General features: G+C 50.1%; 1 protein-coding gene across 3 annotated transcripts in view; it reads right to left on the reverse strand.

Annotated features, from left to right (window-relative positions):
• The window catches only part of SNTG2 (syntrophin gamma 2), a 198,625-nt gene that overhangs the window by 58,737 nt on the left and 115,621 nt on the right, over positions 1–24,267 (reverse strand). For all 3 annotated transcript variants that reach the window (XM_060169633.1, XM_060169632.1, XM_060169631.1), the window contains one exon: positions 9,260–9,387. In XM_060169633.1, coding sequence (XP_060025616.1) covers positions 9,260–9,387 — 128 coding nt within the window. The remainder of the gene's footprint in view (positions 1–9,259; positions 9,388–24,267) is intronic.

Below are 24,267 nucleotides of genomic sequence, written 5' to 3' on the forward strand. Positions count from 1 at the left end.
ACCGTTTTGAATAATGGAACCTGCAGCTTTATCCTATGAATAAGGACATCAGACATAACAGACACTGCATCTCTCTCTGCATTTTCTTTGTCTTTCCCTCAGGATTTCTGTGTCCAGGAGGCATTAGTCAGCCCTCGAAGGCTTTCACTTCCATGAAGCAAACCTTTCAAATCCCTGGATACCTCCTTCAAAGTCGACGGGGGGCCATTCTAATGGGAGCGACCGCTGGCCCAGCATAACATTACAGCAGGTGCCACGTGGAGCAAACACTACAACCAGTTCCTACCTCTTCGTCTGCTGATTTATCTACTAGGAAAATCTGAATTACTGGGTGAAAATACATGAACTTCCTGAAAGGCTGTAATCTGCACTGGGGAGTGCTCTGAGTAACAATTCCTTCCTTGAAAAATGCACATTTTATCCGCACAGCCCTCCAGTTTCCCCGTGCTCATTAGCCTTTATTTCTACATTCAAATCCATACTTCTAACTACTTAACCCTTGTTGTTTTCGTCTAAACGAAGAGCCTGTTAGACCCTGAAAGCAACTGAGTCAATGGATGTTTGTGAAATAGGCAAGTTTGGTGTCAGGCAATGGATTCATTGGTTAATACTTTCTCACTTTTCAACCTTCAGTTTTATTTGCATAATAAATTGATTTTTAAACATATTTTCTTATTTATTCCACAGGAAGCTAACTTAAGAACTTATTCAAGAGAAATGGACACGGGGATGAACTTTCTGGTGGTAAATTAGATGTTTGACAAAATGTCTTAAAGGCCTTAAAACGTTTTAAACTTTTCATTCCATAATCTTACCGTACTACCTATTCTAATGAAATGATGGGTAATGTGAATAACAATGTATGCATAACGACATCAGAGCACTCCCCAAAATATGTTTTAAAAGAAAAATAAGCCCCGGTCTCATTATAAAGGAATACTGGGTACGCACTATGCACGCCAAGAGGACAAAAGTCTCATTAAATCCCAATGTCCAGACACCCATCCACAGTGTTCTCTCTCCATAGAAAAGTCCAGACAAACATACGTTAAGGTGATAATGTAGTTTTATCTCGTGGTAGAATTTTAACGTATTAACATTTTCCCCACACATTTATATTTCCCAAATTAGCCAGAAGCAATGTTTTTAGCTGTGAACCCTATGGATATATGTATAAATGTGTGAGTGTATATACATATGTATACGCGCACACACATGCGCACACCCGTGTCCACACACACGTGCACGTGGCCCCCCAGCCAGCGACCCCTGCTCGTCACATCCGCGCGTGATCTGCGTCCTTCAGAGCTGCATCTCTCCTTCCCAAAGGCCCTTCTAACAACCTGTGTCCTCCAGGTCCGACAGTCCTTCCCACCCTTGCACTGTAACACCTCACAGCTTTTGGACATCTAAATTTTTCTTCCAACTTAATTGTTTGCTAGAATATCAACACTTGGGTGACAGAAAGGAGGTTTCTTCCCCTCTGTAGCACGTGGCACTAAATGGTGGTTAAGGAATGTTTCCTGCACAAGCTCCATGGTGGAGATTCAATCTTTCCAAGTTCTTAGGGGACATTTAGAGGGGCTCAGGTGGCCAACACCAGGAGGGTGAGTGATTCTCCAGGCAGCACTGCGGGACCCTGTCTTGGAACCCCGGAACTCGCCGGGTCTCCCACAGTCTGAACTGTAACATCAGGCCACCTCGTGAAAACTGCCAGCACCTCTTCTGTGCAGTAGAACCACACAGACCCTGCCTTCAGGACTCTGCAGAGTTCATTCCTTCAATACCTGGTGCTTTGTTTTAAACACATGTTTGTTTAAGTCTGCTGGAACGGTTCCACGACTCCAGTAACATGACCATATTTTGCACTTTGAGTTTTCATCACTTAGATCTCTCTTCTGAGACAGAAACACTGCATCTCAAGGAGACACTGGAAATGCAAACTCTAACCCGAAGACCCAACACCAGTCTGGTGGCCGGGCTGAGTGCAGTGAAGGAAGAAATCTCCATGCCAGGACATCACTCAGCCAGGACGGTGTTTTACCCCCTTAGACATGACTGGGAGCATCCTGCATCCTGGACACGCCCACTGGTAACTGCTCCACCAGGAAACCCTGGGAGTGTCCTGCATCCTGGACACGCCCACTGGTAACTGCCCCACCAGGAAGCCCTGGAAGCATCCTGCATCCTGGACACGCCCACTGGTAACTGCCCCACCAGGAAGCCCTGGGAGCGTCCTGCAACCTGGACACGCCCACTGGTAACTGCCCCACCAGGAAGCCCTGGGAGTGTCCTGCATCCTGGACAATCCCACTGGTACCTGCCCCACCAGGAAGCCCTGGGAGTGTCCTGCATCCTGCACAATCCCACTGGTAACTGCCCCACCAGGAAACCCTGGGAGCGCCCTGCATCCTTGACAATCCCACTGGTAACTGCCCCACCAGGAAGTCCTGGGAGTGTCCTGCATCCTGGACAATCCCACTGGTAACTGCCCCACCAGGAAGCCCTGGGAGCGTCCTGCATCCTTGACAATCCCACTGGTAACTGCCCCACCAGGAAGCCCTGGGAGCGTCCTGCATCCTGCACAATCCCACTGGTAACTGCCCCACCAGGAAGCCCTGGGAGCGTCCTGCATCCTGCACAATCCCACTGGTAACTGCTCCACCAGGAAGTCCTGGGAGCGCCGGTCCTGAGTCTGGGGAAGGAGTCGTGGTCTCGGGGTAAGAACAGAGTGGGGGCCATGAGGAGAAGGGGGCTGACGGCTGTCAGAAGAGGAGGGAAGCAGACTGACTGACAGATGGGGCAAGGCATGGGGTCAAGGGTCAAGAGTCAAGAGTCACATGCATGCCCAGGACCACCTGCCAGGTAGAGGCAGGAATGGAAATGCAGACGGAACTGGGTCAGTTTCTGAGAGTGTGACTTCAAAAGTAATTAGAAAGTTGGTCGAATTCATAAAAAGCAGGCTTCCCCTGTACACCCCCAAGCCTGGGGTCAGTACCTAAGGAGCAATGGGACATGTTCCTAGAGACAGCAGCCGGCCTGCTCCCTGTGCCCGGGGTAGTTTGATCCGGTAGAGCGAGGTCCCTGAGGCCCTCTCCTCTCAGCAGCAGGAAACTCTGTCACTTCAGCTCATTTGCTTTGTTGTGACGATAGGGATGCTGGTGAAATTAGGACAGAGACATGTGATCCCTCAGCAGCTGGTGGAGATGGAGGGTCTGAGAGAGGCGACAGCCAACCCTGGAGATGCTCTCAGGAATGCAGGGCGCCCACAGGAGGCCCCTCGTCTATAGCGACGCCATTCTCCCACCTTAAAACGCCCTCCTATTTACTGTCATTTCAAACTTCGAGAGCCTATTACATTTCTATACACAAAGGAAAGGAAAATCAATTTAACGCTCCAAGGGGAAGACTTGTGATGACACCGGCCCTACTCGGATAAGAAGAAAAGGCCCGAACGTCCGAGGGCTGAGGCTCTGCGGCATCTCTCAGTAGCTGGGGCTCTGATCCCCTCACGGTCACCATGGATAATCCTCGGCGCTAAAATAAGAGGTGCTACTTTGAGACACTGCCATTGGATGCACCAGGAAAGAGAGAGAGAAAACGTTCTCCGAGGCAGCGAATCCAGCAGAGACAAGGAGCATTTCCCAGGATAAGTCTCGATACCGCACGTGTGGGATGGCGGGCTGGGGACAAGTGTGAGACCCAGTGAAGAAACGCGGGAGCCCTGCCACCTGCACCAAAGACGGCGACTCGGAGCTGCTCTGCGCCGGCTGCACCAGGATGGGCCTGGCTGTGCGGGTCACCCAGCTCGAGTCCTAAGCAGCACAGACCAGGGAAGGTTACAGAACGGTCCTCGGCGGTCAGGTGGGCAGCGCTTCCCACGAGCCGCGGAGGGAGGGGCCCTGAGGCTTCCACGTGTCAGCAGCGGCCCCCCGGCAGCCCCCGGCCCAAGAGGGCCGGACAGCAACCTAGACGGTCACCACTCCCGCCGGGGACCGTCCAGACCCGCCGTGCCTTCCGGTCGTGGTGAGAAGCCACCGTCCCAGGGCAGCACGTCTACACGGGGGCGACTCACGTGGCCCGTGGTTTGGAGATGATCACAGAGGAGGCAGGCTGGCCTCCGGGGTTAAAGCCGGTGACCAAGGACCAGAAACGCACGGTGAAGTGAAAGGCCCACTCCTCTCCGCCGGCGTCCGGGGGCAGCGTCCTCTGTCCACACCCACAGCGGGACGGCCGCCCCGGCGGGCTCTCCTCCCCAGGCTGCCCTCCGCAGCGGCTGCAGCCTGGCTGGCACCCCGGCCGCTGTCCCGTCACGACCCTGTTGCAAGGCCGGGCTGCCCCGCGACTCTGCGGACACGGCCGACCAGGCAGCTCCTGCCTCGGAGAAGCTGGCCCACCTCGTGCTCCCAGGCCGTCCACACCCCGTGTGCAGGGTGCGGCCAGAGCCTGGACGTTTGCGGGACATTCCTAGAAGGGCATCATTCCCTCTCAGTAAGCACACATGCCCTAACCTTCTCTCCCCACGATGGAAATTTCGGAAAAAATTAAAGACGCAGTGAGTTGAGAAAGACAGCAGCCTTGTTACTGAAAGTGGGGTCCGGCTGCTCGCTGCTCAAAAGCCAATAAAGAGGCCAGGAAAGTGGAAAGGAAAGTTTGCTTTATTTTGGGTGCTGGCAACCTGGGGGCAGGGTGGCCGACTTCCCCCCATTCCCCACTGACAATCAGGGGGCAAGAGCTTTTATAGACGGAGGGAGGGGCTCCCTGCAGAAACAGCACGGTCCGCCCTGATGGTCACCTTGAAATTGGTGCTGCCGTGCTCTGACCAGCATCATCTTGACTGTCTTAAGTACAGTTAATCTTCGGTTCCAGGGTCAGTGTGTTCCCATTCCCTTGAGGCCAAGGCTCCGAATTGTGGCAGCTTATGTCATGGCTACATCCTGGTCATCGTGGAGTTCACTCCTTCCACCAGACACTGGCGGGGTTTCAGTGTCTACAAGACGGCTCCCAGGATACGGCTCAGAATATGATCTATAGCCCTTGAGGAGGGACTAAAGGTCCTTGACTCTGCTAATGACTAGACTCTTATTATTTTGTCCTGTTTGTTTTCTTTTGCTTCTGCATTTTTCACTTATCTGATTAAACTTATTTTTTGACTAAAGTTTTTCTACAGACAAAAGGCAGGTGGAGGACACAGGGGCTGGGGAAGGACCACAGGGTCGTGCTCCGTTCCAGCCTGACACCCGACAGCTCCCAGACCGGCTGTGGGATTCTTCTGCTGAACATAAACAGTCCCGAGCCCGCCCACAGCAGGCGAGGGCTCTCCCCGAACTCCAGGAACAAGACAGAAAAGGGCTCGAAATCCTGCCCGAGCAGACGGAAACACAAAGGATGTCCGGCCACCAAGACCCTCCCTCATCCCACCCTGACGACGGTGCTCCCCCAGGACAGGCCCGGCCCTGCTCCCAGACACCCCACCCTGCATCCTCCTGGAGGTAGTCAAACTCAACGATGACCCCGGGGGCCCCCTCTCCGATCCCCCAGTGCAGAGCAGACCCTGAGCTCCTGACCCTGCTATGGTCCCCCCAGCACGAACCCCGCCCCACAGAAGCCCCTCCTCTTGTGGAGACGCCTACGGCCCTGGGATCCTGTCTCCCCTGCTCTGCTTGACCCCCACTTTGAGGATCTCCCAGCTACAGGAGAGCGGGTTTTGGCGCAAGTGTCTAAGCATGAAGCCGTCCTTTGCAAAGCAGATCAGAGTGTTTAGCAGGACAGTTTTGACTTGTAGCATCACCTTTGAAAATGTGCTTCTCTGCAGGATGTCTCCAGTATGGCTGCCGTAAAGCCCATCTGGTCCCTTCCATGCTCTTTACTCTGAAATAAGGGGACCTCCTCCAAAGCCACATGGGGTATTACTGTCGGTGAAAAGACGTCAGCCACTGTTATTTTCACAAATACGAAAGATGTGGGACAAATAGAACTAAAGCTTTAGTTTCCTTCCGTCCCTTTGGAAAAAGGAACGAGATAAGTGACTCCCTACACTTTTTCAGGCCAACACAGAGCAAGAGCCCTGGGAAGGGCCCATCTGAGCAGAAGCACAGATAGCAGCGCCTCGCGTGAAGAACCCGCCGGCGCGGGTGAGCCTGCGACGCGGCAGCGACGGCTCGGATCTGAGTCTCCTTCCCCCGTTCAGGCCTATTCCTCAGCCCACAAACAGTCAACAATGGCGGTAACCCCACACCTGGCAGCACACTTCTAAAGGGGTTTAAAAGCTCCCTTAAACCTCGTTATTTTACGCTTTCTCCATAAACCATCTTAGGAAGCGGTGGAGAATTCACATCATGTCCTGCCCGCTTGGCTATCAGGAAGGGGCTCTCTGAGGGCAGGTCACGCGGCCCCAAGAGGCCCAGAGGCAATGCGGGATTAGAGACGGTTCCCTCCAAACCCTGTTCTTTCCTCCACACCATCCGCCTCCCCTCTTCTCGCCCAAGTCCAGAGCCCCAGGCTTTAGATCGTCTGGTCTGAGGCTGCCTCCCTTGTGGCTGGACTGACCGTCTGGCAAGCAAGCACACGTTTCTCTTGTTCTTAAGGACAGTCCCGACCCCTCAGCTTCCTAAAATACACACACTAAGCCGGTACCTTGCTCAGCCCAGGTCTGGGACCCTAACCAGACTCGTCATGGGGACGTGAAAGCACAGCCAACCGCAGACCGAGGCTCAGCGTGTCTTCGAAGGACAGATTCCTAAGATGGGTCTGAGCACGCCCTGCACTTAAGCTCAGACCACAGCCTCCAGGGCACAGGCAGCTGCACCCAGTTACTCTGTCAGACACAAAGCTAGGTGTTGCCAGGCGGGATTCTGCAAAAGTAATTCAGACCTGAAATCAGCTGGCTTTAAATTAGGAAGATTATCCAGGTGGCCCGACGTGGTCTCATGCCCTTCACATCTGGGTCTGAAGGTCAGAGACAGGAAGTCAGATTCCATGCACGAGAGGTCATCTGTTGCCGCCTTGTAGGGGAGAGGACATGTGGCCTGGAACTTGGGTGACAGCCAGCACGGAGATGGGGAACCCAGCCTTACAGACTCGAGGGCCTGAGTTCTGCCAACAACCAGCGAGAACCTTGGGCAGCGCCCCGGCTTCAGGCGAGAGCGCAGCCCGGTCACACCCCAGCATCGGCTTGGAGGCCCCGGCACACACAGCCCAGCTGACCCGTGGAGACTGTGAGATGACACACTCGCGCTTTTGAAGCTATATTTGCACTAACTGGTTACGTAGCAACGGAAAATGGAGAGGGTCCTGCTCAGAAAACTCTCGCCCTCTTCACAACCGTCAGTTGCCCCAGGGAGCATGCTTTCCTCCTCGCAGTGTCAGAGAAATGTGCTAACAACTACCTAATAGCCAAAAGCACGAGCTTCTGCTGAGGAATCTGTGATGTCTCGTGGCTACTTCCCAGAGTCTGCAGACGTGGTCTATTTTCCTACGTGAGCACTCGAGGAGCAGCCCTACTTTGTAAGGAGTCGGCTGTCACCCTCACTGGGCATCGTGCTGTTTTTACACCTGTTTTTGTTTCATATCAAGATGCTCTCCCCCAAATTCTGATGGAACCATCTTTTCCTGTCCTGGGCAGTCAATGATTCGACCTTCATTAATAGTGATGTATAACTTACGGAAAAGCTTAGTTCCCACCATGCCCAAGAACCGCTGACACTAACGTCCACCTGACAGCGAACAGGTGTGAGAGGCCCCCGGCAGAGGACAACCCTGCAGCCCCGGAGGTGACGGGACATGGGAACCGTCATACTCACCACAACTGAGTTTTATCATTTCAATACGTATCTCAAATGTTAGATTTAAATATGTGCCTACTCTTTAGAGAATCCTTTGAAACGTTTTCGGAAAACTAAGGCACCTCAACCATCGTTGGCCAAATTACTGTACTTTCCAAACAAGGAAAACGCAGAGCAGCTGGTGACAAATTTTGGTCCTACAACTGGACAACGACAGAAGCCCCAGGACGCTGACCTCTGACATGCTCATCCCACTTGTTTTCATCCCCTCAGAGGATCTCCTCAAAATCCTTCCCAGGCTATAGTTTAGAGCTTTGGCTTTTAGATTTTAAAAAGCGTTTGGTTTAGAGCTGGCAACTCCTAAACCTGCTCCTTGCACGCCCCAGAGCGAGGGTCCCTCGGGAGAGAGCACAGGAGCTGCAGAAGTAACTCAGGCTGTTTGAGGCCACGTGCTCACCTCCTCTCCTCTTCCCCTCCTCTTCAATGTGCGACCAGGGGGCTACAGGGCAGGGGAGGGGACAGCATCCCCTCTAAACGTGCACGTTAATACTGATGTGAGTCAGACAAACACACTCGATGAAATGCAGAATTTTCGTCATTCATTTTACTTTTTGCATCTTCCTGCCCACATTAAAATCATGAGAGTCAGCAAAGCTAATAAGATATGTTTGTTTCCATAATACGACATGGAAACCTTTGGTTTGCTCGTAGGATTTGACAGCACTCCCCAGGGCAAAGGAGGGGCGTGTGACCACCCAGGGGCGCCTTCTTCAGATGCTTTGTGTTCACACGAACATGGCCTCCGTGGGCACACGTGTCTCATCAAGAAAGTACTCAATTCCAGGACAACGAGCGCTCTTCCTTTGTTCACACAGTTCTCTCCCCACCTTCTTGAGAATGAAAGGAAACTCACCACCTACCTACTTCTCAGCCTTTCCACAGTGACCGGACAGCACAGTTGGCCACAGATGACACACTGCACTAACTCAGAGGGAAAAATGCTACCTTATTCCACAAAACAGTGAGGGACACACAACCTTTACAGGTGAAACTCTGAAGTTACTTCATTAACGAGGCTCGAAAACTAGTGAGCAGTTATTGAACATGAGTGCTAGTCTAACCTTCTCATTTTATTAATGAAGAAAATGAGGCCCGTGGGGTTTAAATGACTTTTCTGTAATTGTATGCAACGTGGATAAGAGTACAGTCTTATTTCCAATCTAAGTCTGTTAACAGTTCAAACTGAAAATACGATTTTTTCTTCTGATGACTATGTCTCAGAAGAATGAACACAGTCCCCACTAGACAGAACCCTCCTGACCGCAAATCGGCCCCTGCTCTGACTAGTGTTTTCTTATGATGCTTGACTTTTATTAATATTGTGATTATTTCTGCAAATGCTAAATCCAGCTGGAGACAAGGACACGCACCTTGGCGTTTATCGGCGCTTCCCACCCCAGACGTCGGTCACGCACCTTACTTTTTGTGCTCCAGCTCTGCACCGTGAGACCCGAGCCATGGACAGAGGGAGGGACACGGCGTCCAGCCAGCGCTTCTCATATTTTGGCTCATTAGCGACGGGCGAAGAAGGCGAGGACGGAGCCTGCGCAAAACAGACGAGAATCAACGGCCACAGAATCAGGTGGAAGCACCAAATACAGGGGGAGGCCCCGACGGGCCCCGACATCACGTCCCCCAAACCCAAATGAGACACATTTCAGCTGCTGCAAAAGCACGTGATCGTTCTCTCAAAGCTCCGGAAAGAAAGAACGGCTCTTCTATTTCGACATAAACGATTTTCTGCCTCTAGTTTTTACACAGCATACTGCTCCAAAGACAGAAAAGTCCCAGGGAAGGGGACGGGGAGAGACGCTAAAGCTGGAAGGAACCTGAGGGACACGACGAAGGCTCTGAGTCCAGGAAGGCTGTGAACGACCACGTCTACCTGGAAGGTCAAATCAGAGCGAGTTTAATACATAATAATATCGACGACACGCTAACGGGTGCCTAGGTCACAAGACCCTGCCTGTTCATCAGCGGCGAAGTCCCCACTGTCTGTCCAAGGTGAGCAGAGAGGGAGCCTGTGGGGAGGGGTGGCCCGGTCCCTCCTCGGCGGGGCCTGCGGGGAAGAGGAAGATGCTCGAACGCCTGAATGAAGCCACGCAGCCAGCCAGGTCGCCAGACAGGACGCCGCGCGTGCCCAGTTAGTCGCAGGGTCGGATGCTGGCCCGTCTCGCCCCCTCGGAGAAGACAGCCCCGGCACGCGCGGCCGCGCCTCATGGGATGCCTGCTTCCGTCACTCCGAAGCATCCTTGCGGCAGCCGTGGCTCCCAGCCACAAGGGCAGGTTTTCCCGGCACCTTCTAGCTCAGGGACGGGTGGCCAGAGCAAGGTGTGAGTCCCCGGGGCACAGGCAAACAGACGCACTACTTAGGACGGCAAAGCTGGATCTGCCTGGGAGCGCTGGAAAGGTCCCCAGATCAGGGAGGCCACTTCTGTGCTGTCCAAACAGGGGTCGTCGGGAATATGGGGGAAGTGCCTCACTAAGGAAACCAGGGCCTGCAGGGTGGCGATGGTGAGCGCTGGAAACGGGCTCTTACTGGGACGGCTAAGGCTGCGTGGGACGCGCGGTGCTAGAATGCTGCGGACTCACCTCCACTCTAAGACTCCAGCAAGACCTGAAACCACTCTTACGGTGAGGATTCCTTCCAGGCCAAACTCCTGACGAGTCTAGTGTCTGACCGCCTCAGGCCGAACAGTGGCCACCCCCGGATAAAACATATCGGGGCCTAATCCCGGGACCTGGTACCTTATTTGGACAAGGGGTCCCCGCGTGTGTGATTACATTTAGGGTATGTACCTGGACTATTTGGGCACCCTCAACGCTGTGGCATCTATCCTTACCAGAGGGATACAGGGGAACCCAGACAGGAGGGAGCAGCGCCTTGTAAAGGCAGAGGCAGAGACGGAAGCCACACGGCCGAACGACCAGGATGCCCGGGGCGGTGCGGGGGCCACCAAGAGCGGGAGTGGGCAGGAAGGACCCTCCTCTGGAGCCTCTGGAAGGAGCAGCCCTGCCAATGCCTGGATTCCAAGCAACCAGAGGCTGGGTTTGGGTTGTCCTCATAACATTCTTTATTTAAATTTATTAATTCCATGGCCAATAGCTCAAAAGCAAAGGTACTGTAACATTAGAAGATTAAACTAGAGTTTATTAACGTTCATTTATTGTCACCTTTTTGCATTATGTTCTAGTGTCCGACAGAATATTTGCTTTTGGTGTACACATGACACAGCACTGGAAGGCCTACAGACTTATTACTTTACTATGGATTTCATACTGGCTTCATTGAGATACCTGTTTGCCTACATGTACTGCTGCTGCGTGTAAGAATTCGCTGTAATTTATTATACGTTGCGGCGTGTCTTCAGTTATCAGTTTTCACTGAGTTTTATCACTGTTATTTGCATTCACAACACTGCAGTTAAGGTATCAGAGTTCACCAGGAATAACGTTTCGTGCATTTTCTTTGAATGCGGTTTGCTGCCCTCACTGATTCAAACTTGTAAGCGACAACAGGCATCAATAGTCAGAGTTATGAAAATAATTCTGCAAAACCACCACTTAAAGGTCATAATGGATTCCGTGCATAATGAGCAGTATTTAAATGAGCACAAGGATATGGTTATTAAATAAAATCATTTTAAATTGGCTTTTCAAAATGGAGGATAAAAAGCGATTCCCCACTAAGGAAAACAATTTTTTCCTTTATAAAATCAGGTTGCATTTCATAACCTATTGGGCACATTTTAGCAACAGACTATAACTTTTTAAAGGAAGCTTTTTGTTCCCTCTGCTTTGGAAAGCTTCTACCTCAGGGGCCACTGACAAGCCCAGAGTTTCATGTCAGATTTGACAGGTGTTTCCTCTGGAAAAATACTTTGTATAATCCTGAGAACCTTGAGGCTGAAGGAGGACACCAGGTCTCCATGGACCAGTGGGGGTTCCTGTGATGCTCACATGGCTTCCTTGATGGTGGGTTCAGGGGATGCCTGGGAAAGGACGAGGAGCCTGGCTGGGGTCCCCTCCAAGCTTGCTCCATCCCTGGACTCCTGCCATGGGCTGCAGGAAAGTAGCTGCCTGCCCTCTGTAGCTGAAAGCCCTGGGGTCTGGGGGAAAACAGACTACGGGCCCCAGCACTGCGGGAGCTCGGAGCTCTCGCGCCTGATGGGACACCAGTAAAGTTGTGCCCGGACAGACCTTCCAGAACCCGTGGTCAAGGCTGGGGCCACTCAAGGTCTGGGCAGGCTTCCCCTGTGTGTGCAAGTCCGCGTCTGAGGGGAGCTCATCACCTGCAGGAAGCAGATCATGATTCTAATTTCAGCCCGAAATGGTACCTCAGCTTTAGAGCTCGCAGAGATCACGAGGCGTGGTCCCCCCAGCTGAACCGAAACGCCGTGGGTTGTACCCGTCAGCTCTCCTGATCGTGCGGCCCAGCCCAGGGAACTCAGGTCTTACGACACCATCTACTGCTACCCACCACCCAAGACATCGATTTTAGAGGAGGAGGGACAAGTCGTGTTTCCTTCCATTTGACACCAGTCAAAGGCGTCAGAGGAGTGAGGAAAAGAAGGCCGTCCTGGTTCTGAAACATTTATACGTGACCCATCAACCCACAGGACCGTTTACTCTAGGACATCTTAGTTTCTTTGAGCTGGAGATTCTGAGTTGAGATGGCTCAGTGGAGGTTCCACCTCGTGGGACAGCATCTCACCTGATTTTTGGGATCCCTAGCGTGACGGGACGCTCCCCATGGAACTCACTGCCTGCAGAGGGCTACGCACCACAGAGGATTCTGAAGGAGTGACAGCCAAGGATGCTGCATTACAGCCACGATCACGCTTTCCCTGACGTCACGAATACGAGTGGCAAACTAGTGAGGGCGGACCTTCTTGTTCTCAAACGCTCTACCTGTGCATCTTCCACTCCTCCCCTGTCTCATTTCTTGGGTGCTGGGATACGTCTTCAAGTCATCTTTTTTAGGAAAAATGTTCAACGTTCAATACTTGATGTTTAACTGGGAAATTTGAAGCCAACTTTTTAGGTACTGCCACATCTCTACTTTGAATGGTTGAGGACTTTCCACTTTATTCTTCTATTTTTAACTGAACTATACTGAGGCGTCAATTATGTATAATGACATGTACTGATTTAGGTGCACAGTTTGATGAGTTTTGACAAATGTATCCACCTCACGCAACCAAGCCCTAAATTAGAATACAGAATAATTCCACCCCAGCCACCGAGAAAAGTTCCCTGCACCTCCTGCACGAGGCAGCCACTGGTCTGACTTCCGTCCTGCACGAGGCAGCCACTGGTCTGACTTCCGTCACTATAGATTACTCTGAGTCTTCTAGGACTTCTATGCCTAGAATCATACAGGACATACTTGTGTGTGAGGCTTCCTTCTCTCGGCAGGAGGCTGTGAGAGGATCCTCATTACTGCGTATTCCAGCAGATTATTCATTTTCATCACTGAGTCGTAGTCTACTGTCTGCATCTGCCAGCATGTCTTTATCCATTCACCTGTTGAAGGAGATCTGAATCATTCCCAGTTTAAGAACAATATAAATAAAAGTGCTGTGTTATCAGTTAAATTTGGGTGCCAAGCTTGCATTCCTCGGATAAACCTCATTTGCTCATGACACATTATTCTTCCTTTGACTTGTTCATATATTTGAAGATTTTTGCATCTACATTTATCAGGGTCATTGGTCTGTAATACGCTTTACATGCAACGCCTTTAAAAGATTCTCGTAAAATTATTCTGGCCTCGTAGAGTTAGCTGGGATGCAGCAAATCTTCTATTTTCTGAAAGTGTCTGTGAAATTGACATATTCTTTGACAGGATTCACCAATTACAGAATACTTGAGTTTTCTATAAGCCTTTGCTGCCCTGAACGGTCTTTCATGGCCTTGCATGTGACCCATCTTGATGAATGTTCCATGTTCACTTGAAAGGAACGTTGACTCTACAGACTTTGGACACAGTATGCTGTGAGCCAGTTAGTTGACCCATAAGGTTGGCTACATCCTCTATCTCCTTACTGATGTTTTGCCTACTTGTCCCATCAACTTCTGAGCAAAGAGTATTAAAATCTCCAAGTATGACTGTGAGTTTGTCTGTTTCTGCCATTTCTGCCAGGTTTGGTTCTTATATTCGGAAGCTCTGTTACTAAGTGCAAACTCCATCCAGGATTTTTACATTTTCCTGATGAATTGGTCTTTTAATCATAATGCGACATTCTTCTTTGTACACTCATTGCCTTAAAGACTACTTTGTCAGATATTAATATAGCCACAATTATTCGGTTTCTGTTTATAAAATATATGTTCTCCACTCTTTTAATCACCACCTATTTGCAACTTTACGTTTAAATTATAATTTCAGTAGAAAGCATAGAGTTGGGCCTTTCTTTTTATCAAATCCAGTCTGACAACTTGTACCTTTTAATTGGAACATTTAGTCCATTTACATTTATTGTAATTCTTATGTCACTAGGTTTAATTATTATTTAATTCCTATTTCTTATTTGTTCCTCTTGATTTTTCTGCTCTATTGAACATACTATTTTTAAGGAGTTGATCAATTTTTTTTCATTATTCTCTTTTATCTTCTCATTAGTTGTAGGAATCATAATACATATTCTTAATTTATCAATGCTTATTTATTATACTGTATCACTGCAAAATTCCCATCTGACACATCACTGTTCCTACACCTCATGTCACAAATATAAAAACTTTAGAGCAGAATAATTCAATTTACCTGACCCCATCCTTTGTGCTATTCTTGCTACATCTTTTACTTCAACATACATTATCAACTCCATTTTACTGTCTTATCATTTTGTCCTCTGAAGTATTTATATTTAAAGGAAATTATGATAAGGAAAATAGATATTTTATACACACACCCACGTATTTACCATTTATGCTGCTCTTTACTTCTTCCTGTATGTGTAAGTCTCCATCTGGTGTCTTGTCCTTTCAGCCTGAAGAGCATCTTTTAGTATCTCGGGTAGTGCAGGTCTGCTGGTGATATTTTCTCTCAGCTTAAATTTCTTTTGAAACGTTTGTATCCCCTCACTTTTGAAGAATATATTCCCCTGGATATAGAATTCTAAATAGATATTCATTCATTTTTCTGTTCCTATGTAAATAATATGTCTTTTATAAAAATCTGGCTTCTACCTAGATTTTCTCTTCTTTGACTTTCAACAGTTTGACTGGGATCTGCTGACGTATAGTTTTCTTTGTATTCATCCAGCTTTGTCTTCGTTCCCATTTTCCTTCTGGACTCCAAGTCCACTTGAGTTACGCCACAGGTCACTGGTGCTCCCTTGTTTTTCAGTCTTTTTCCTGTTCTTCAGATGGGCAGATTTCTGTTGGTGTGTCTCCAAGTTTACCGCCAGGCCTTATGCCATCTTTAATTCATATGAAGCCTATCCGGTAGATTTTTTTCTTTTCTTAAAATTCTAGTTACTGCACTTTCAGTTCTACAATTATCATTTGTTTCATTTTTGAAATCTCAATTTCTTTACTCAGAGTTCCTATCTATTCAACCATTAAAACCATATTTTCCTCAAGGCCTTGAAGGTATCGATAACTATTGTGTTAAGGTCTTTGTTGGCTAAACACAACGTCATGTGGGGTCTATTTCTACTGACTGAGCTTTTCTTAGCTTTATATCACTTTGTCTTGCTTCTTTGCATCACTAGTAATTTTTGATTGCATACTGGACATTGTAACCTAGGGCAGGGACTATGCATTATATTATCTTCCTCTAAAGAGCTGTTTTTTGTTCAACAGGCAGTTCAGTTATTTAAGCACCTTAAAATTAGGAAGTTTTAAGCTTTGTTGAGGTGGGTTTTTGGAAAATCTAAGCTGTTTACTAAACTCTGTAACTTAGAGGAATCAGCCCCAAACTCTGTTGTCTCTACAGATGTTTTCAAAGCTTGGTTTTGGACTCTGTTAAGACAGGTTTAATATGGTCTCAGTGACAAAGGTGTAGCCTTTCTGAGGTTTCAGCCGCCATGTCCGGGCGCGTTAAATCTTCCCCATTCCGGGCAAAGGGGAAATGCAATTTCATCACTACTGCTTGACCTCTAGCATCTTCGTTTGCTCCTACCCCTCAGCAGCCTTTCCTGGGTGGGCACTGATGGTATTTCCCTGTGCATGGGTATCCTACATTCAGCCAGGGAGGGGCCCAACACCCCAAATCTTCTGACTCCCCCTCTGCCACCTCCTTCGGGTTATGACTCTCTGGTGCCTTGTCGCCCAGATTCTAGCTGATTCAGAAGCCCTACATCCTTATTTTTGCTTCTCAGTGCAGCAGGACCATGCACTATGTTTGAGTTCCACTGTCCCCAGGTGGCACTTAACTTGTGATGTTCTCTCTTTTCAAGGGTCACTGTGTGGAACTGCCAGCTGCCCAGCACCTGAGCACAAATGCCTTATTTTTCAGCGTAACAGGGTATTTATTTTTGCAGGAGATACACTGGGTTGGTTTTTCTTGGCGCATCTTCGTCTTATCCTTTGGGTGCCCACGGATTCTCCCCAGAACGGGAGAATTTTATAAACAGTTTTGGAAGAAACTTCTTCCAAACTCCTGTTAATGTTGATATTTTGACCTCTTCCCAGGAATCACAGATGTTCTTAATGGCATCTAGAATGGTGAATCTTTCCAGATTGTTTTCGGTTGACATTACCCATCAGAGGAATCACTGTATATGGCAGCTATAGCTTCATGAAATGCACTTCTTAAATAATAAAACTTGAAAGTTGAAATTACGCCTTGATCCATGGACAGAATGGATGGGTGTTAGCAGGCCTGAAAACAACATGAATTCTGCTGTTCATCTCCATCAGAGCTCTTGGGTGACCAGGTACATTGTCAGTGAGCAGTAATATGTTGAAAGGAATCTTTTTTTCTGAGCAGTAAGTCTCACCAGTGGACTTAAAACATTCAGTAAACCATGCTGTAAACAAATGTGCTATCATTCAGGCTTTGTTCCATTTATAGAGCACAGGCAGAGTAGATTTAGCATAATTCTCAAGGGCCCTAGGATTTTCAGATGGTAAATGAGCACTGGTTTCAACTGAAAGTCACCAGCTGTTTTAGCCCCTGAGGAGAGTCAGCCTGTCCTTTGAAGCTTTGAAGCCAGGCATTGACTTGTCCTCTTCAGCTATGAAAGTCCTAGATGGCATCTTCTCACAGAAGGCTGTTTCTCTACATTGAATACCTGTTGTTTAGTGTAGCCACCTTCATTAATTATCTTAGCTAGATTTTCTGGTTAACTTACTGTGGCTTCTACATCAGCACTTGCTGCTTCGCCTTGCACTTGTGATGTCATGGAGACATGGCATCTTTCCTTAAGCCTCGTGAACCAACCTCTGCTAGCTTCAAACTTTTCTTCGGCAGTTTCCTCACCTGCCTCAGCCTTCACAGAATTGAAGAGAGTTAGGGCCTTACTCTGGATTGAGCTTTGGCTTAAGGGAATGTTGTGGCTGGTTTGATCTTCTATCCAGACCACTCACATCTTCTCCGTATCAGCAATCAGGCTGTTTCACTTCCTTATCATTTGTGTGTTCACTAGAGTAGCACTCGTAATTTCCTTCAAGAACTTTCCTTTGCATTCACAGCTTGCCTAACTCTTTGGCGCAAGAAGCCAAGCTTTCAGCCTATCCCGGCTTCTTCTGACATGCCTTCCTCACTAAGTTCAGCCATTTAAAGTGAGAGACATGCGACTCTTCCTTCCACTTGAACACTTAGGGGCCACTGTAGGGTTATGAATTGGCCTAATTTCAATATTGTGTCTCAGGGAATAGGGAGGCCCGAGGAGAGGGAGAGATGGGGAGATGGCCGGTTGGTGGAACAGTCAGCACACACACATCTATCAATTAAGTTCACTGTCATATGGGTGAGGTTTGTGACCCTGCCCCCGACAATTACAGCAGTAATCTCAAGGATCACCGATCACAGATGACCATAACAAACATAATACAAATGAAAAAGTCTACAATATTGAGAGAATTACCAAAATGTGACACAAAGACATGAAGCGAGAAAATGCTGTTGCAAAAATGGCAGGGACAGACTTGCTTGGGTGGGGTTGCCACAAACCTTCAACTTGTAAACAACCCAGGATCTGCAAAGCAAAATAAAGTGAGGTGTGCCTGTATCAACTGCAATTTTTAAAAATACTTAGAATAAAACATGATGGTTAAAATGATTATCAAGAATGGCTTCATATGAGAAGGGAGTATTATGTAATTTGTGTTTGTTCGTGTGCTCTCTGTATCCAGCTTGATAATTTGCAGGTTGGGCTCATAGGTTACGTTCCACAGCCATGTAATAATAATAATAAAATAATAATAATAATGCTTATTTCCATGAAATTAACTAGTAAGTCACTAGAATGGACAGCAGGTATTTGGTGGTATTACTGAAGGTCTGGATTTTGGATATTCTGACCTAGCACAGTGCAAACATTATGAATTGACTGCTCACAGGAGATGCTGAGAATGTGACATGAAGCCTTCAGTGACACAGACAGCAGACAGGAAATTCCAAACCCCGGCTTTATTCTGCATGGCTCTCAGGAGGTCCTTCTTCATGGCACGCTGTAATGCCCAGATGTTGTTTTTCGATAAGCCCAATAATGTGACTTCTATTCCCTTCTAAAAGTTTTGATCAATAAAGACAATTATTAAACCTAAGGGAAAGACTCAAAAACTAGCAAGTAGCTAAATATTTACCACGTCACGTTCAATTCAAACAAGGTGTCTACCCAGCAGACACACATGCCTGTGGGTCGCAGTCTGTACTTTCTACCTTTATAGATTTTGCTGGAGGACGGGCCTATTTCATATATAATTTAAGACTCTACTATGGCACAATAATAATGGCAAAGAACAGTATTTCAGTGTTGCAAACAGAGATACAGAACCCTGTGAGGGTGCCTCAGTTGGAAGTGACCAGAACTGTAAAACACTGTCCAAGATGACAGCTATCCCTGCAAGGACTTCAGGACTTGAGGGAATCTGAAATCTCTAAGCATCTAGTAAGTCCTAAGAAGGAAGGATTTCTGTGAAAAGTCCCAATTACCCCAATACTTTAACTTTGTGAGAGTTATGTGAACTTCATGGCCTTAGGCGGTCAGAGGGTGAGACCACTGAGGGTGCTGCCGGGGTCTGTGAGCAGCGGGCAGGACACCCAGGGAGGGGACAGCCGCCCCGCCAGGCCAGCTCCGGGGCCCAGGTAACAGCCCCACCTGCCCTCTCCCTCTTTGATTTTCTGGGCATTTTGGCTTCTAAAGAGGAGAGGGTGACAGGTGACGTGGAGGGAAGGGCAAACCGCGGTCTGCTGCCTCGTGGAACAGTAACCGGCCCCGTGGAGAGGCTGCTGCCCTTCCGGCCCGAGCACGCCGGCCGCCCGCGGGTGTGGACGGCAGCCCGAGCCCCGCGCCTGCACCAGCTCCCCGAACATGGCGGGTCTGGCTTCTGTGAGCCGCGAGTCCGTTTTCCCTGCGGCCCTATCGTTTCCACATCTTGAGTCATTTTAGTGGAGTCGGGAGAAGTTCGGTCGGCGACCCCGCACACCGCGCTTCCTGGGAAACGTGCGGTGGACTGCAGGCCCTGACTGTCTTCAAGGAATGAACTGCAACTCCCTGTGCCGCCAAGTGGGGTCCAGCCCCTCGGAGAAGTGCTGGGAACCCACGGACACGCCTGCTTTTCACCTTCCCCCGGGAGAGTCAATTCTGTGCTTCTGGAGAAATCCAACGCAGCTCAGAGGTTTCGTCCACTGACTGTCCTTCCCGAGACCTGGCGTCCAAAGGGCCGAACCTCTGTGTCCTCGTGTCGGTCCGTCTCAGGACGAAGAGCAGACGAGCCAGCAGAGGCCGGCGGGGCCTCGGGTGCGGCGGGGACGCCTCCTGGAGCCCTGGGTCTTCCCATCGGACTGCGACAGCTGCTGCTGATGCCTGCTCAGGCCGTCCCCAAGCTCCCGGTGCCCTGCGGACACCGAGGGGATGTGGCATGCCGGCTCTGAGTCGCCAGGCCTGATTCAGGGACCGACGGGGACGCGGGGTCCCAGGTTCACGGGAAACAGGGGCTAAGGAGTCCGGGGCTGCCCCACATGCCTGCTTAGGGACAAGCGGGCAGAGCCCCCCACTGCCCTCCAGCTCCCCCTCTGTCCTTGGTCCTGTGCCCCACGCCTGCCCCTTCAGCATGAACCCTGCCTCCCCCATGGGTCTCACGTCGCCCAGACGCTGCGACCCCCATGCCCGAGGCCCCTTCACCTGCTTGGACTTTGCTCAAAAACGACGAGTCCAGCAGGACAGGCTGGCTCCGCCCCTCGGCACCAGGCGGCCGCAGTTGGGGCGTCTCCCCACCAGCCTTGTTCACGGGGGGCAGCCTTCCAGGCCGTCTTCGCCTTAGAGCAACGCTGCCCCTACTCCTGTGGGCCCAGATCTCCTGCACTAAAGAAGCTGGCGTTACCGTTTAGACCTGGCTTACTTTATCAGGGTCCTCCGCGCCCGTGAGATCCTTTAGTATCTTTTGGAGGAAGAAGAACCAGGGGAACAGAAATCACCTAGCGATGTGGTAACATCGATAAAGGGGATCACAGCAGAGAGAACCAGGAACTGCTCCCAAATAATCTCGTCCACGTATTCATTTCAGAACTGAGAGACCAGGACCTCTGGGGGGGAAGCGCGTCCGCACCGAGTAAATGCCTCGGAACTTGGTTCTTCATTGTGTGAGCTGGAATCGGAGCTCGACTACGGAAACTGCAGGGAGTGACCTCAACATCGATACGCAGCCCCACCTTGTCTTTTGTAGATGCATCCGAATTTACTCTCCGTCACCGTCCCCCAAACAGACACGTTCTGAAAATGCTCCCTGCCTTACTACATATTGACCATATACCATAAGGTTAGTGTTTTCAAAAGTGCAACTGATTAGAACAAAATTATTTATATAGAACTTTTATAAACACTTCTTTTTTGGGGGGAAACAAGATGCACCAAATCTATACTTTTTAAAAAATTGAAAAAAAAAATCCAACTTCATCTGAGAAAACAGATTATTTTTTTCCCCAACTAGAAAGACCTAAAATTGGATATGAAACAGTCACACTGCATTTTGGATGTTGGCCCAGATACTAGATTGGAATTTTAAACCTGAACTGTCAAAAACAAAAAAACATGAAATACTATTTTTTCAGGGCTCAGAGATTTAGGACAGAAAGGCAGATGCAATAGACTGAGCAGTTAGCTCAGAGTTTCCCAGCATATCCTTAAGAGAACAGTTTTTCTTTACGGGAAGTTTTTTTTATAATTATATAATTAATTTTACTGTCAGTATCTAATTTGGGATGAGAGCATAACATTTCTATGGTGGATTATTCTGACCGCAGTAGGATGGCCCCTTTGGAACAGTATTCCCAGGCGATGCTTCTGTATTTCTTATTTTTAAAAACTGTAATCACGCTGACATACGGCGGGCCTTGCGCTCATTCCGGGGAAAGAGTTGGTGGTCACACTGTGTCTCCACTGTAATTTCTCCTTCAGCGCTCTGTCATGACTTCCCCGCGGTAATTTTTACTCCAGAAATCACCCTCCTCGTGCTTTCATCTCTGGTGTGTGTGACGGTCCAGGCCCCGTTCCTTACCTTCTAAGCCACCTGCTGCTGCCCCATAGCCTGCCCGTCCCGGCCCCGAGCCGCACTCCCGCCACAGCCCTGCTCGGCCCGAGGACCGCAACCCCCGGCCGCCCCCCCAGGAAGAAGGGCACTTGGGGCTCGGCGGGGCTTGGTAACAGGTGCAGCCTGGGGTCTTAGCCTTTGAACACAAAACAAACAAATATTTAATATAACAGCCTGTAAGGCAGCAGTAAAAGTGTATCTAGCCCCTTTTTACATGAAAATCAACGAGGGTTAAAACAGGCTCAGTGAAGGGACCCAGGATTCCTACAAAATTTGACTTTTAGTCCAGAATTCTTATAATTTTCTAAATTAAATAAATTATTGGTCAATATTTTACAGGCGTTTTAAAATACATACATTCCACAAAACCACAGATTTAACCATTTTAAATCCGCATGCCAGTCTCCTGGGAACGGTCTGGGTTTGTGTCTGTGTTTGCTGTGCAGTGAAGGCAGCCGCAGGTCCATGAGACGAAGCCGGTGAGTTTCGTGCAGAGAAGACTTTCTTCCACCAGAACCTCATCCCTGGTTTGCACTGAGACGGTCACTGTATCTGAGCCAGGTCCTCACGGGTGTGACGGTCCCACGGCCTGAAACACTGTCACGGAACCCAAATCACAGGGGTCCAAAGCGTCTGTCAGGACGTGACCATCTCTGCCAAAAGTATTTCAAAAACCCCTGGTGCGGCTCGAGCCCTAGGGGCCCGGGCGGGTCGGCCTCCGGCTGGTCCAGTCTGGCGTCCATCGGCACACGCGCCCGGAACCCGGCTTGGAGGAAGGACTCATTTAGAGAGCATTCACTACTCTGTGCTTTGAGTTCTCTGAATTTAAATCTGTAAATTTACCAATAAAACTGTCCTATTTACACACTCAAGAAATGTCTCCTGGATGAGACATACTTGGAATATTTTGCCCAAGAAGAAAACTCTGGATCCTCAGGGTACAGTTAGTTCTCTGAGTTACTCACCCCCCATGGCTGTTGAACTTGGTCTACCCCCATGGCTGTTGAACTTGGTCTAACCTGAGCTCTTCTCTCTAACGTCACAGACGGCAGCCAGAGTTGCAGGGTGTCCACGCTAGTGTTCCCTTTACGTTTCTGTTAAATATCTAGAAGCTTGAGAAGACGATAAGGCTCCTGTTCTTATGCCGCGTGGGGTAAGGGATCCACGTAAAAGTCACCTCCTCTGACGTGCTGAATGATGCTCACCTGTATGGTCAAGTTTCTCCCGACGACCTTCAGAGTGGCAGCGTATTCACAGCTCCCAGTGCCGGAGGTGACTTTGTTACGAAGACGTTTTTTCAGGAGAGATAAGCAACGCTGCAGGAAGAGACACCTAGTGCGTCACCCTGACAGGCCTCCTACACGTTTCTGTCTTTCCATCACTGCAACAATGAAACATCCATCTCTGAGGCAGGTGGGGAGTGGAGGGACCATACTGGTGACATCAGAGGGACGAGACCCACCTTCCAGCCCTGGGGCCTGGCCTGCTCCCAGGGGCTGCAGGGTCACGCATGAGGCGGGACAGGAAAGGAGGCCCGGGCCTGGGGAAGCAGCCTCCCTGCCTGCCCCCGCCCCTTGTCTGTCTTCTCGTCACTTTCCAAGAGGCTCTGGAGTCAGTGAGGAAGGGACGGCCCTCCACCGCGCCTGGGCGGCCACACTGTGCCGCTGCTCTCAGGGTCAGCATCAGGGACACACCCTGGCCTTTCCTGGGGAGCCGCCTGGCCGCGCAGAACCCAGGGTCCACGCAGGCCAAGCGGCCAGCACAGGGTGTACTTCCCAAGCGTCCCAGAGGCTACGAATCCATCTCCCCGGCCAGTCACTCGCTCTGCTGGGGAAACAGTCTTTCACACATTAGGACACAGGGATTCTCACTGAAAGTCTCCAGGGAGGAGCTCTCGTAAGCAGGCTGTCCCACAGGGCCTCGGGCCGGGAGCCTGGGCTGTCGGCAGTGTCGCCAACTGGATGTGCAGGTGTCGCCGGCTGATGCTGGGGTGACCGGAGAGGGCCGGCTGACCCGGGCCGCAGCCGGACCCAAGCTGGCCGTCCACACTGGCAGTCAGAGGCATCACCTGAGGACCACCGGTGGGGAGCTGGGGAGGGAGGGTCCCGGGGAGCACTGGCCCTGCTCCCTCCTCCCGTGAGCTGGGTCCTGGGGCGCTGGGACAGGCCGGCCGTGTCCCCGGCGTCCGGAACAGCCTGGCGGATGACCCACTGAGACCAGAGGCCTAAGGGCGACAACTGCGGGGGCAGCAGAGCGAGGGCGCCTCGGGCCCAGCAAGTGGGGGGACTTCGTATCAGGGAAGAGCTTCGGGGGGGCCACCAAGCTCCTAAGGAGGAAGTGCACAATCTCGCTCTGTCCCACGGAAGCCGTGAGGCCGGTGGCAGCCGGGCCGCGGCCCCGATAAAGCGGCCTTAATACGCTTTGCTGGGCGTCAGTCCTGAACGCTTTCTGTGTTGGCTTCTCACCGGCCACCTCCTGATGGTGGTAATTTCGCTCGGAGACGGAAAGCAAGTGCCTTGGGCCCCTGTGGAGGCTTCAGAGGCATCCTCTTCTGCCCAATTCTTTTCTTTTCTTTTCTTTTTTGGGAAACAACTGTTTTTTAAAAATATATTTATTTATTTATTTGGCCGCGCCGGGTCTTAGTCGCAGCTTGTGGGATCTCGTTCCCTGACCAGGGATCGAACCCGGGCCCCCTGCATTGGGAGTGCAGTCTTAG

Source organism: Lagenorhynchus albirostris, chromosome 13 (genome assembly GCF_949774975.1).
Source record: "Lagenorhynchus albirostris chromosome 13, mLagAlb1.1, whole genome shotgun sequence".
Taxonomy (NCBI): domain Eukaryota; kingdom Metazoa; phylum Chordata; class Mammalia; order Artiodactyla; family Delphinidae; genus Lagenorhynchus; species Lagenorhynchus albirostris.